The following is a 12840-nucleotide window of genomic DNA, read 5'->3' as shown; positions in this document are numbered from 1 at the left end:
ACCTGCTGCTGGGGACTGCGTTTGTTGTTATGTTCTCAATGTTCTTGTTAGCGAGTAGGTAGTGCTAACCGTGGACTTTGCGATGCAACCCAAGCGGCTGAAGGTACTGTCTCGTCCTGCTAACTTGCCTAGAGAACTTAATATCAAGTTTGTATTTCGATTCAATGTCAAGGACTACCCGGTCGATGTTATCGTGAGTCCTAGATAGAAATCGAGCAGGAATACACCCTGAAGCTCACCAGCGCTAGCGCCAAAGAACGACAACCAAACGTCATATTTATTCACTATTTCCCCGCATAGTACCGAAGCCGCACATGGCTGGAGAATATGTAAAGGTAGTCGACATACTTACTTGAACGAAATGCGGATCAAGAAAAAAAGCAATTTCTTCTGTGACAGCCATGGCTTCGCTATCTCGACTTGCCTGGACACACCTGTTCGTATCTGGCCCAGCATGCTCGCCGTTGTTGTCCGCCACGCTTCCTCGATATCCTCGGCGCAATCGGCAGGTGATAGACGCAAGCTACTAATCGCTGTCGATTGAGTTCTTTGCTTTCATGTAGTACTCAGGAAACGCAACGTATGTCTATTTAATCCTTCCTATACAGAAGTGGCAATTGGCAGATGCAGATACTCAAACCCACTCAACACGAACCTTGTTAGGCACATGCGAGGCCTCGCAAATACTCTACTAAAAGTTAGTATCGGCGGCGCCTCACAGACATATGTGTATTTGATTCCCGACCAAGAAGAGGGCATGATCGGCTGCTACGAGGACGACGAGGACAAAACCTACAGTGTCACCCTTGGCCCTTAATCCTTCGATGCCTTCGATGCCTGGCCCGAAGATACGGAATTTGGGATCAATCTCCCCTACCCACGGGACGCAGCGGGCTTGCTAGAGAGTAATATCAAAATGGCCAGACGAACATACGAGAAACTCGGTGGACGACTAGTTGGCCTCGAGCTTGGAAATGAGAGGCAGGACAGCCGCTCGCCGCCGGTGTTTACCAAGTACTTCCTCGAGGACCTGTACACGATCAGCGAGGCTGCTTTTGGCGATAGGTATAAGCAGATATACAGTGCGGGAACCTTTACCACGCCTGCACTCATTCAGTGCGAGGAGCCAGACAATGCAGCCGAGTGCTATAGCACCGAGTCTCTATTCGAGAATGACATCGACGAACATGGCATTATCAAATACGCAGACACTCACCAGGTAAGTCAAGTCATATTACAGCCTATCGCAGTCCAAAGGCAATGCCAACTTATTACTCCATAACACGAACTCCTCTTCGACACCCCCATCGTCATCCGGCAATACCTCTTAAACCACATCGAGACCGCATTCTACGTAGACAGCCACTATAACTTCGTTGTATTCTCCACCGTACGCGGCGTTCCATATATTCTCGGAGAGACAAGGTGTGCTTCCGCTATATTACGGATTCTGACTGGTTTACGAAGCGCTCGGTGTTGATTATGGGCGGGGCAAACGAGTTGAGGTTATTCTATCCGAGGACTTGGTTAGCGCGTACGCGATCTATGATGCAAGCAGTGGATCGTTCATACGGACCCCACAGCCCCAAATCGCTCCCTTCACATCAAAATGAAGTCAATGAGCTTATCCAAGGTATCTCTTGTCCAGTGTCCAGTGTAAAATAACTGATTTTATCCAGGTCTTGGGGATCTACTATCGAGGTAACCTGCCCTTAAGAATCTTTATAAAGGAGACTGCTAATAGCCATGGCTCCATCACTCATTGTGATATTAAGGATCTATGGAGAGACTAGTTTAACTATCTCCACCGCATACATGACAAGTCCTTTCTCCCCATTTCAGTACGCCGTCTGCAGATTGCCTTAAGCGTGGGAGATATGATTTTGCGTGGGTTTCTTAATTTTCTGTGGTTGCTACCCTGTCCGATGCTCTCATGACGCACTTGAAGTAGACCATCATGACATAGATCTAGCCTCGTCTCACGGACAGCTTTGACCAGTTAATATCAGCCGTGGTGGTATACTCAACAGTTCGCCTGTTCCGCCAATATGTGCGTCCCAGAGAGTGTAGTTCTTCGAGAGCCCTATTGTAGTCCACTTCGCACAGACGCCAGTTCTTCACCACTGCATTTTTGATTCCCCAGCCTCTGACGACGGCTCTTGGTTATCATATCGTAATGTTGTCGCAGTGGACAGATAAGTGATAAGATCAATGATAAGCTGTAGTTCTGGCATGATTTACAGTACGCTTGAAGCAATTACGTTCTCCAAACATTGAGTTTTGCTCCAAAAGCACAACTATAAACGGCATTATCTCCAAGTAGACGGCCTCTCTCAGTCCTTTTCTTCGGGTGCCTTCGGCCATTCGAAACCCCAGGTTATCTTTTGTGGGGAGGGTGAATGAGAAACTCCGCTCGACAGCTTTCTAGTACAGCCTGGTCAGCATGGGAGGGTTGTTGTAGCTGATAAGGAGGACATAGTACCGTGTACAGTCTGGCCCCAGTCACTCCGGAATATCTCTGCCACCAGAGTCACTTCATCTGCTCAGTCTCTTTCAATCATCCATGATTTGGTGATCTCGAGCTTCCTACATCTGCAGATGTTGTGACGCATCATGACGTCGAGCTATGCGAAGAAAGCCCAGCCCAGCGATGCAGGTTACGACTCTGTAGACAACGCTGGAGACACTGAATTCGGCTCTGGATCGATGATTGACGAGGCCGGTGAAGCCTTTGGTAGGGGTTATGTAGATGTCGACTTCTGTACCGTTGAATGGTTACACGCCGCCATGACCTTTCTCAAGGGTGAGCAATCGATCCCCTGCACCATCCAACTTCACTCTCCGTCGCGTCTCTCTAACATCCATAGTCATCTTTGCGACCGGTGTCCTGTCGATTCCCTCGGTTATGTTCGATTCCGGTGCCGTCCCTGGATCCCTTGTCCTCGTCGCCTTTACTGTTCTGAACGGATACAGGGCTATTATCCAAGGGAAATTTCGAAAGCAACGTCCTGGCTGTTATTGATTGCAGATATGGCGGGCCCTGTGGGTGGCGTTGTTCTCCAGAAAATTACCGGTGCACTATTTATTCGAAGCCATGCTCTCACAACTGCGTCTGACATTATTGCGGTTGTGGCTGCCATCAACGCCCTGTCCAGTCACGCGGCATCCACTGTCTGGTGGTCCTTGGTCGCAACGGTTGTTAGTTTCGTGCGTGCAAGCGTACGGAAGTTCTCTCATATCAGTTGGTTGACGTAGGAGCATCTGCAGAAAAGCTAGTTGATCCACTGGAATACGTAGCTGAGCTGCACGTCTAGCTGTTCCATATTGGCATTTATCCTCACTTCTGTAATCCCGATCTTTAACTATATTTTTCCACTGGTGGGCAGTGTCTGCTTTGCGCCGCTGACGAGCAGTCTTCCCGGTCAGTTATGGATTCATGATAACCGGCATGTTTGGAGTAAGGGCCCGCAGAATAAGACTGCGCTCGTCTTTCATCTGGCTCTTATTGTGCTAGGGCTATTCATGATGGTTAGTGGGACGTATAGTGTGGCTATCCAAATCAGAAATGCTTATGCGCAGGGCACAATCGATGCTGCTTTTCCATGGGCGGATAACAACAGTACGTTCTAGGGTTATAGGGGTATTACAACTCATAGGTAATACTCTTGCTTAAACCCTAGGTATTTTTTATTTGGCCTTGCGTTGTTAGTATTATTAGTTATTCAAGAGAATATTTTTTCTATATTTACTCCTTAAATTTAATTATTTCTTCTATAGCTAGCCTGGCTATGATATTTTACTTCTAATTATAGGTTATTAGTATTAATAATATCATAACCTAGTATTAAATAAAAACCTAGAATCTAAACTAACCTTCTAATACCTAGTAAATCTGGACTCTAGGTTTACTTAGTTAATTATAATATAGTAATTAATATTCTACCAAGCAAAGGTTGTAGGGGAATACTAGCTAATACTATATATATTAGCTATAGGGTAATCCCAGAAACAAGATAATCTAGAGGGGAGGTAAAGTTAATTACCTGACCTAGTCTTTCTTCTAACTCGGGCTATAACTTTTAACTTTAATCTTAGTATTAATTTCAGGATAGGCTCTAGCTAGTATCTTATTTAAATTACTAATAATATTATTACTATATATAATAAGGTTCGCGCATGGCTAGTTACCTTGAATAAAATCTAGCTATAAATAGCTTATATATTATAGTATTTTGTCAAAGCTACTGCATGGCTATACTGGACGCTTTTGCTTACGCCCTGGAGGAACCCTATGTCCTCCACATTAGGGAACTACTTGAGCGGAATTTCTTAAAATACAGTGCCCCAAGATGAGCCCATTAAAAGCAGAATGTAGTGTAATTCTCGGTTCACCCAAGCACATACGACCACAGGGTGTGGAGAACAGGGCTTCCCGTCCGCTCAGCCGTACTTAAGCCACACGCCGGCTGGTTAGTAGTATGGTGGGTGACCACATGCGAATCCCAGCTGTTGTATGTTTTTTGCTTTCTTTTTACGAGCGGAGCTAGCATAGATCAGCTTTTATGTTGCCTCCGGGCACCCTGACTGATATTCATGTATTTAGTCTGCTTCTCTTAGTTCTTCAGGGATCCTATATTTATTTTATCATAGTCTACTTTTAGTACACCAAACCCTTTTCTATATGTATCTGATGCTACGACACTATTCCTATTAAGGAATAGTTAATTCAGATACAAATATCTACTTTTATTATATGGGCGTCAGTCAGGTGTAAAATACTTGATATTAACCACTAATAATATCAAAGAATGAAGGTCTGATTTCTCAATCTAGCTGCAAACGGTGGTTTAAATACACAGATAATAATTGTCACGCAGTGTGCACAGTTCGCTATATCGGTCATCCCTGATGACTCAGTTCTTAGTCAGCATTAGGTAGTTAGCTCCCACCGCCGGCGGTCTCTGAATAGCATCAACTTATCCACTTCCATACTTCACTATAGGCCTGTCGGGTCCCAATTCGCCACAGTCGACATATACCGCTAAGCCAAAAAGGCGTCATGACTACCTAGTTGGTCTTAATCAGGCATATTTCCAAGCTGACATTAATCCATTGGTTGTAGAAGCTCGTCATCTTCTGACAATATATTACTAGCAAAGCGTGGAATAACTCCTCACCAGACTGTTAGAGAGAAATAGGTATATGTTATGAAATATGCATGCACAGGGGAAGTGTAAGGGGACGTAAATAGATGGATCTTCCTATCTAAACGTGCCGTATGTACAAGAAGGAATCGCTCAAAACTGCGATTAAAGCTGGTCTCAACCACTTTGCTAATGATAAGGCCTATCGAGCGTAATATTACTAGAGTACCTCCCCAAGGCCGAGAGCCTGAACTGCGACAATCACGTGGATGCGCTCTATCCTCAGGTCAAGGAGGGATTGGAAGAGATCTACAAAGTAGGTGTTGTTCATGAGGATATCTATCCCAAGTACATGTTGCTTGTCCGGGACGGGACAGAGTCTGAGCCGAATAGGTTGATGTGGATTTACTTCGATGTGGCGACGATATTTACGGAGCTTCGAGAGAAGGAGGCAAAGGCTTGCGAGTGGGAGATGACGCTTGTGAGCTTGGGGAGTCATTGGTAAGTCACATTTGTCGTGGTCGTTATCCCTCTAGATCCTAACAAGTTTCGGTTCTAGAGAAAGGACCAGGAAGAGGGGCTGCCTCCGAATACCAAATACTATTGAGGGTCTAGGATGTGACTGAATGATATCATGGCTTTTTGAGTGCCGAGGCATTTGTGTAATTTTGCAATCCGTTCCAATACCTTAGAGTATGGAGACATGGTGGGCATCCTGGTTGCAGATGACGGAAAGGGGTATATTGTTTTCTTGGGCACATAGAGAAGGCAGGACGCCCAACTGTATGAGCATGTTTTATAGTTTCGATATGAGACTGAGAGCTCCAACTCCAGCAGAAGATCCCGCCTGCGAAAGACCTCCCACTCTATATCAATCATGATTTGACGAAGCAGATATACAACTCGCCCAAACCTGCTTCTAGCTTAGTAGCGATAATGACTGCAGTATTCTCGCTTTTCCGCCTGATAGCTGTCCACAGACTATATTGTTGCCTTTCATACAACCATGATCATATGTATTATCTCTCTGAGGAAATGAGATAAGTTGATGTTTCTAGAAATGATGATGACTAATGGCCATGGTGGTGTCTGTGACGGTGTAAATGTCTCGGCTGAGGCGCCGCAGTGATAGTTGGCTCTCGTTCTTGACTCTCTTTGAGCTCCAACTCGGCCAACATTGCTTCAAGGTCATTCGCAGCATGATCTAAATACCCGTTGCCGTCTTCGGTGGTTAACGGAATTGGGTGTTTCAATGATTCTTCGGGAATAGTCACGTCTGCGATAGTCAGCAGGGCGGCGCTACTATGGAAACAAAGCCCCTTGAGGGCTGGACACTGACCCTCTATAATCCAGTCATTTGCGTTCGTAGGGTCAAGTCCGCGTTTGTACAAGACACTCTGAGGCGCAAAAGTAACCTTGCACCCGTAGCCACGTAGGACATTCGTGTTCGTTAGGACGTTGAACCTGGCGCCGATCAAACACACAGCATTGAGGTTGCTGGCTGGGAGATATAGCTCCGGATTGCCCCAGTCGTTGAGGCCACCCAACAGGTGTACCAGATCGGTGTCGGAACCGGTAAGCTCACCAGCATAACCCAAGTTTGTGCCGTCATTTGATAGCGACATTAGATTGATCCGGTATTTGCGGGGAAACCCATTCCATGTCCGCCTGTTGTTCTCCTGCCATTGCATGCCAACTCCGGTGCGCTGGGCGTATGATGTTACTAAGAGAATGCGTTGTAGCGTTGAGAAAACCAACCTCATCATATAACCGCGTTAGAAGCGCATTGACGAGACCTTGCGCGCTTTGCTGACCGGCTGACACGCATGCAACCTCCTGTTTGTCAAGCATTAGATAGAGCTACAGCAGATAATCCATGATTGAGACTCTTACCGCTCCAGTGCCACCTTCCTCGGAGCTGAAAAGGTCAGTAAGCTAGCTTAAGAATAGACTTGGCTAGGATTTAACATACGCATTGACTAAATACGGATGGATGAGTTAGCGCCATGAGGTCAACTCGAGGAGGGCAATGGAAAAATGACTCACATGGAAATTCGTCACAGGAAAGACTCTCGTCATATCCTTTCATAGTAGCATAGTCCATCGGTGCAGGGACCGTTACTGTTTGGCCTGGAGCTATTACCGTAGAGCTATCCCAGTAGTACATTGATTGCACGGCAGTCGGCCACATATTGGCCTTGCTTTCTGCACATTCACGGGTCATGTCCTTGCATGCGCTCTTGCGGTTGCTCTTTGGTTGTTCACTGCTGGGGTAGTAGGTAAGCTCCATGCCATTGCCCTTGATCAAGCCAGGGTTCCTATATAAGTAATTGTAGATGTTTTGGCAAATACCTGATCAGACGTCAGAATGATCAAGAGAGCGCAGTAACGACAGAAGTATGGATTGGGATTGGCCAACGAACCGATGAAGGACACTGTAGGCTGCATGTTCATGGTATTTTCGTTTCGGTTCTGCACGTCTGCTGTGCCGAAGAGATCACAATTATAAAACAGGGCTGGAAGATTATAGCATGTTGGTGCACGCTTTTCAGCGACCTTTTCTGAGTCGCCTGATTCATCTGAGCTGTCGTCATCTGTCAAGGTACAGGATGAATTGCCAGCACTGGCAGTGACGGAACATTTGACAAGTCCACCGAAGCATGCAGAGTCGCTGCCATTAGGAACCAGGCTTTCTTTGTCGTCTCTTTTGGCGAGAGGATTATCAGTGGTGTACTCGGTACAAGTTTGGTCAACGAGAACCAGGGGATCATCCGGCGAAGCCACTTCATATTCGCCTCCCCAGTACTCGAGGTCATCGAGGAACCTAGCGACGGTCAGATGAGGCTGCTGATGAGGAGAATGATTGGTAAAAAGGCAACGAACGAAACATCGGCTCGGATGAAAACCGAGTATACATAATCGGCCCAATAGCAAAAGCCTATGCCGGCCGAACCGTCACCAGACGCAGAAGCTGTAGCGCTAACTCCCAGGGATATTGTATTATCCACTCCAGCGGTGACATAGCCGGACATCAAGGAACCTCCGAGAACTGACATTCCGAATTTAACCTCCGGGGTAAGTGTCACTAATCCGTTAGATGCCATCCTCTGCTCTTAAATATGGATACTTACAAGCCATATTTCCCTCTGCTGTCAACGAGGCGTCAAAGACCGGTTCAAAACTGTATGTCTGCGGTTCGTCTCCATTTATCCCGCGCGGTTTGACACTGTTGTCAGCGCCATCCTCATTTTGTGGGAAGTAGACCTCGGAACGTGGCCACGAGACGACGACGCCTGCATTCAGTTCTCCGGAGATGCTGAGCGAGGCGTCTAGCCGCCCAGTCAACTCGAGCTCGGGGCCAACGCTGATCAGACCTTTGATAGATAGGCCGGGAAAGGCGATCCCGCTGACTATAGATACCGTTTCGGTGGACGATTGCCATACTGCTTCTCCGCGAAGAGTCAACAAAATCTGGAAATGTTAGTAAGTACCCGTACAGAGTCAGGCTACCTCAAAACGCACCGCTGCTTCTGGCTTGACCGAGAAATAAGTATAAGCGGCGATTAATGATGGAGTTGGAAGTATAGCGCCTTCGAAGTAGTATCCATACTGGGCGTTCAGAGCCAGGTGAATATTGGCATCCAGATCAACAGTGGCAGTGATATTGAGTGCAGGGCATGATCCTTCAGCATGGAATAACTTCATGGTCTTGTCATACTCTAGTGGAAGCGCACCCTGCTCCTCCTTCACGATCGTCGTCATCCTCTCCAGCCAGGCAGAGTACGAACCGAACCAACGTTTCCTGCGCTTATCGGCGGGGGTATCGGTAACATCCTTCCTGTACGCCATCTCGGTTACTTGAAACGGTCAGACACGGGCTCGCTGACAACGGCTTACCAATATGCGAGCAAGTTTGTGTAGTCAACTCGGAAGTTGACATCGCCCTTTTGTTCTTCAGAGGCACCGGCAAGATCGTAATCAACCGTAAGCTCGTATGTGTCGGCGGCAGAACGCGGTAACAGTTCACGTTTTGCGTTACTTCTGTCTATAGCAAGAAGGCTGATGACGCGGGCAAATGGACCGGCTCCAATATCCTTGGGCATCTTGACAATGGTATTAGACGCCCCACCCCGGAAAATCGATGTACAGGCACTGCTGTTCTGGAATGACAGTGAGGAGCACCGAATGTGGTAAACTTCAACCTCATTCTCGTAGGTATCGTCGCGATGTTCAAACATATTTCGTCGTTCGTGTGTCTTTAGCTCACGCTTCGTTAGTTCTGCCTCATCTGTCAAGAAGGACCATTGGTCCACAAGGGATTCGTCATAAGCTTCGGGGTCACCAGTAATCATGACAAATGCGAATGGATCCTTGCTGTCGTTGTCGGTAGCTGGTGAGTATGTATTAGCTTTGAGCGCCCCTAAAGCAATCATGGAACTGACCTTGGGAATTCGCATTTTCTTCTACTTTATAATAGTACATGATGTTGTCTTCGTCAGGATATTCGAAAATATCTTCGGGGTCAACTGGCCAGACGTCCGATCCAGACGGAGGATCACAGCACCATTTGTTATAGCCCGTAAGACACGTGCTGAAATTGTGTAATTGAACCCAACTGTCAATCTCAGTCCGCTGCGTGATTAGTACCTTGTCACTAGGACACTCCTGGTCACAGAAGTACCAGTCACAGTTCTTATAAGTATCTGGCAACGTCAGCTTTGTGTAGACGCTCAACTTCGAGATTTTGCAAGAGGCATACCATCACTGGGACAGCAAAACGCCGAACCGCCGCCTGTACAGAGCTCCTTATCTTGATTGAGGTCTGGGCGCATTCGTTAGTACGTAGATCTAGACTGCTCTGCGGAGAATAATGAAAACTGACTTGTGCCCTCGTATACGGTTCCCCAGTCATTCATGGCCCAGTCATCTGGACAGACACCGCCGCAAGAGGTCCAATGGCACTGTTCAAGCTCGGTGTTGGTATTGCAACACAACGACCGCTTGTTCATCAAACATGGGACACTTCCGGTGCGATCGTTATAGGAGTCGGTAACAAGCTCATATTTGTTGTCGCCGCAGAAACTGTCACCACCACTGCAGAGACCGAATTCGCTACCTCCTTCCCAGCTGCATCCCTCTGGCATTGCACCCGTGGGGCAGCAGATCAACCGGTATTGCGCGTCTTCGTCTCCTTCAGACCCTGATTTGCAACGCTCGTGGTCAGGGTTTTCGAGAATACCAAGGGAAGCCGAATGAACGTAGTCTAGCACACTATAGCCCGTCTTGCACTGGCCTGTGTTCCAGTCCATGCATTCAGTAACATAGCAATCCGTGCCCGTGTAGGCAGACAAGTCTCTGGCAAGGGACTTTTTTTCTGTTTTAGAAAGTGAGCCGCCTGAAAGAAGGTTGTTACTGTCGACATCTTGTCCAATCAACCCTGACAGCGCCTGCCAGTCGTAAGTATCCTGATCAAGCGCCCATATCATAACGCCCCCTAAACAGACTTCATTAGCGTAGTCGACCTTTTGGCGGAATGTCTTCTCATTATCGAATGAGACCCATTGGTATCCATCCCAAGTAAGCCAGTTGACGGCAGCTTCCTCATCCCAAATCAGCTCCGCGCCCTTGTCATCCATTATTTCTATGATTTCTGCTCCAATTAGCCACGGTCTTAGTATGAGTATGATATGATATCTAGTGAGCGCACCTTTATAAGACAGAATCCCCGATGTGGCGGTACAAGTTCCCTCGTTGCCGCCGGACTCGAATGGGCAGCCGGGTTGGGTACAGGATAAATCCGACAATGTAAAGGAACGGCCGTAGAATCCCACGCCCATCACTACCTTGGAAGGGTCGACTCCCGCGCGCCAGAGCAAGTCAAGAGACTGTTTAATTTCGGTGAGGTTGGTGTGCGCTCCAACAACCTTGCCAATGTACCTGAACACTGTCAGCGCACTGTAACCCTGGAACTCAATGTAACTGGGGATAACGTACGGGTTGTCTCCATCCCATACACCGTGCAAGTCATAGCTCATCAAGTTGGTCCAATCAGCACCAGCCTCAAGCATTGCCGGTACATTAAAATTCTGCAGGTACCAGTAACTGGAAGGGATCGTGAAAGTTATACCATATGCCTCGCCCGATCCGTCAAACACAGCCCTAAGCTCTATGATCAAGCTGACATAGTTGTCAATGTCTTCCTTGCTTCCCCCTCGATCAGAGTCAACGGGGTATTCCCAGTCGAGATCAACGCCATCAAATCCATACTTCTGCATAGTTTGTAGCACCGCCTTAGCAAACGACTTTCGACCCGCTGCAGTTGAGGCCATATCAGACCAGTATGTCGCCGAGTCTCCAGGGTCACTGAAGGACCATCCTCCGATGGACATAAAACAGCTCAATTGCGGGTTGGTTTCTTTGAGAGTAATAAACTCGTCAATCAGTGCATTCACATCGTTTGTGCTGTCGGCCATGAAGTCGATATCCCACTCGCTGCCATCATCTGCAGTGGGATGGAATAGCGCAAATGCATAATTGATATGAGTAAGGCCACTCGCAGCGATATCAGCAGCACGCCAGGAGTCGCACGTTCTCCCGCTAGACCATGATTCATAGTAGCCGATAACGCGATTAAGAGCATTTGTTGAGCTGCAGGAGGGCTCTGTAGGGTTTCCGCAGTTATCACCTTGACATCCGTCTCCACAAAAGTCCTCTCCGGTGCCGCAAAAGCCCCATTTGGAGCAACAGACCTGGTTGTATCAGCTTTTGACCTGTAAAAAGGAAGAGCCAAGAACCGACATTCAAAGGACAGCTTACATCTGGGTCCTCGGCGTACTCGCCACACTCAGCCTTCGCATCGCAATTACTGATGCAATCAGTCTCGCAGAAGGAGCCATAGCCACAGATCTAAAACTCAATCAGTCGCCCATAGCCCCCGGTGTATTTCTGGGGGCAGCGCTTACTCCTTGGCCATCTTTCCATTGACAGCATGCATCATTGACGCAGGGACTCGTCGTATTGCAGGAGATAGTTTGTCCGGAAACAACGGAACAAAAGGAAAACGCTAGGAAAAGTCTGGCAGCATGCCGACGGATTGGTGTCGCACCCATGGCTGCCGAGCCCAGCAAGGGGAAACAAGTAACGAGTGCTCTTTCGCAATGGCCCAACTTGGGATCCGGGCGAGCTTTATTCCATCCTCAAAAGGACCTAATGCCGGCATCCGGCCCTTATCAAGGCCGGGCATACCTGCCTCGTCTTAGCTTCCGTGCTACTGCTGTCTCCGTCTTGTGCAGTGAGAAAAATTTCTTTCTCTATAGTCCAAGCTTTACGCCACGGGCTAATAACATCCACAGCCATACATATCACGGTGTTCCTTACGGTGGTTCCGAGAAATTCGTTATCACAATGGTCAACTTGTGTGATTCGCTGTAAGCGATTGTGATGACTCTGCTACTAAACTGTTAGTAAAAAAACAAGCCGGGTGGAGCAGCGCCTAGTGCATCGCTTAGCGAGATCGGAAATTGGAATTGGTCACAAACCGTGGATACCAAGAGGCCAGAGGTCGATGCCTTCCAGCCCCTGGATCCACCTGTCGTGGAGCCCTCCCATGTCGAGCCAAGGTGGGTTCAGGGACTAAAGAAGCGTCAAACAGAAGACAGTTACGAGCCCAACTCCGAGAGGAAAAATCCTAATAAGA

The 12840-nt window shown here is 47.7% G+C and overlaps 4 protein-coding genes across 4 annotated transcripts; 3 read left to right on the top strand and 1 right to left on the bottom strand.

Annotated features, from left to right (window-relative positions):
• Positions 1-916: 916 nt before the first annotated feature.
• BDV17DRAFT_295824 (uncharacterized protein) lies at positions 917-1331 on the top strand (the record flags this gene model as incomplete). The annotated part of the gene is made up of 2 exons (XM_073763166.1): positions 917-1219; positions 1251-1331. The coding sequence occupies 2 exons, from the start codon at positions 917-919 to the stop codon at positions 1329-1331; spliced, it is 384 nt and encodes a 127-aa protein (XP_073610849.1).
• Positions 1332-2613: 1282 nt separating this feature from the next.
• On the top strand, positions 2614-3022 carry BDV17DRAFT_295823 (uncharacterized protein; the record flags this gene model as incomplete). Its single annotated transcript, XM_073763165.1, has 2 exons — positions 2614-2803; positions 2868-3022. The coding sequence occupies 2 exons, from the start codon at positions 2614-2616 to the stop codon at positions 3020-3022; spliced, it is 345 nt and encodes a 114-aa protein (XP_073610848.1).
• Positions 3023-3525: 503 nt separating this feature from the next.
• BDV17DRAFT_295822 (uncharacterized protein) lies at positions 3526-5649 on the top strand (the record flags this gene model as incomplete). Its single annotated transcript, XM_073763164.1, has 2 exons — positions 3526-3619; positions 5369-5649. 2 exons carry the CDS (start codon positions 3526-3528, stop codon positions 5647-5649), a joined length of 375 nt encoding a protein of 124 aa, XP_073610847.1.
• Positions 5650-6214: 565 nt separating this feature from the next.
• On the bottom strand, positions 6215-12117 carry BDV17DRAFT_295821 (uncharacterized protein; the record flags this gene model as incomplete). Its single annotated transcript, XM_073763163.1, has 18 exons — positions 6215-6420; positions 6484-6850; positions 6903-6980; positions 7038-7062; positions 7117-7123; positions 7191-7496; positions 7568-7968; positions 8028-8229; positions 8276-8615; positions 8667-8982; positions 9042-9534; positions 9587-9847; positions 9904-9966; positions 10027-10794; positions 10852-11081; positions 11139-11893; positions 11961-12009; positions 12107-12117. 18 exons carry the CDS (start codon positions 12115-12117, stop codon positions 6215-6217), a joined length of 4878 nt encoding a protein of 1625 aa, XP_073610846.1.
• Between the last annotated feature and the right edge of the window lie 723 nt (positions 12118-12840).

Source organism: Aspergillus undulatus (genome assembly GCF_047715775.1).
Source record: "Aspergillus undulatus strain CBS 261.88 unplaced genomic scaffold BDV17scaffold_76, whole genome shotgun sequence".
NCBI lineage: Eukaryota > Fungi > Ascomycota > Eurotiomycetes > Eurotiales > Aspergillaceae > Aspergillus > Aspergillus undulatus.
The sequence above is the reverse complement of the archived record's forward strand: the minus strand, read 5'-3'. Positions and strand labels throughout refer to the sequence as shown.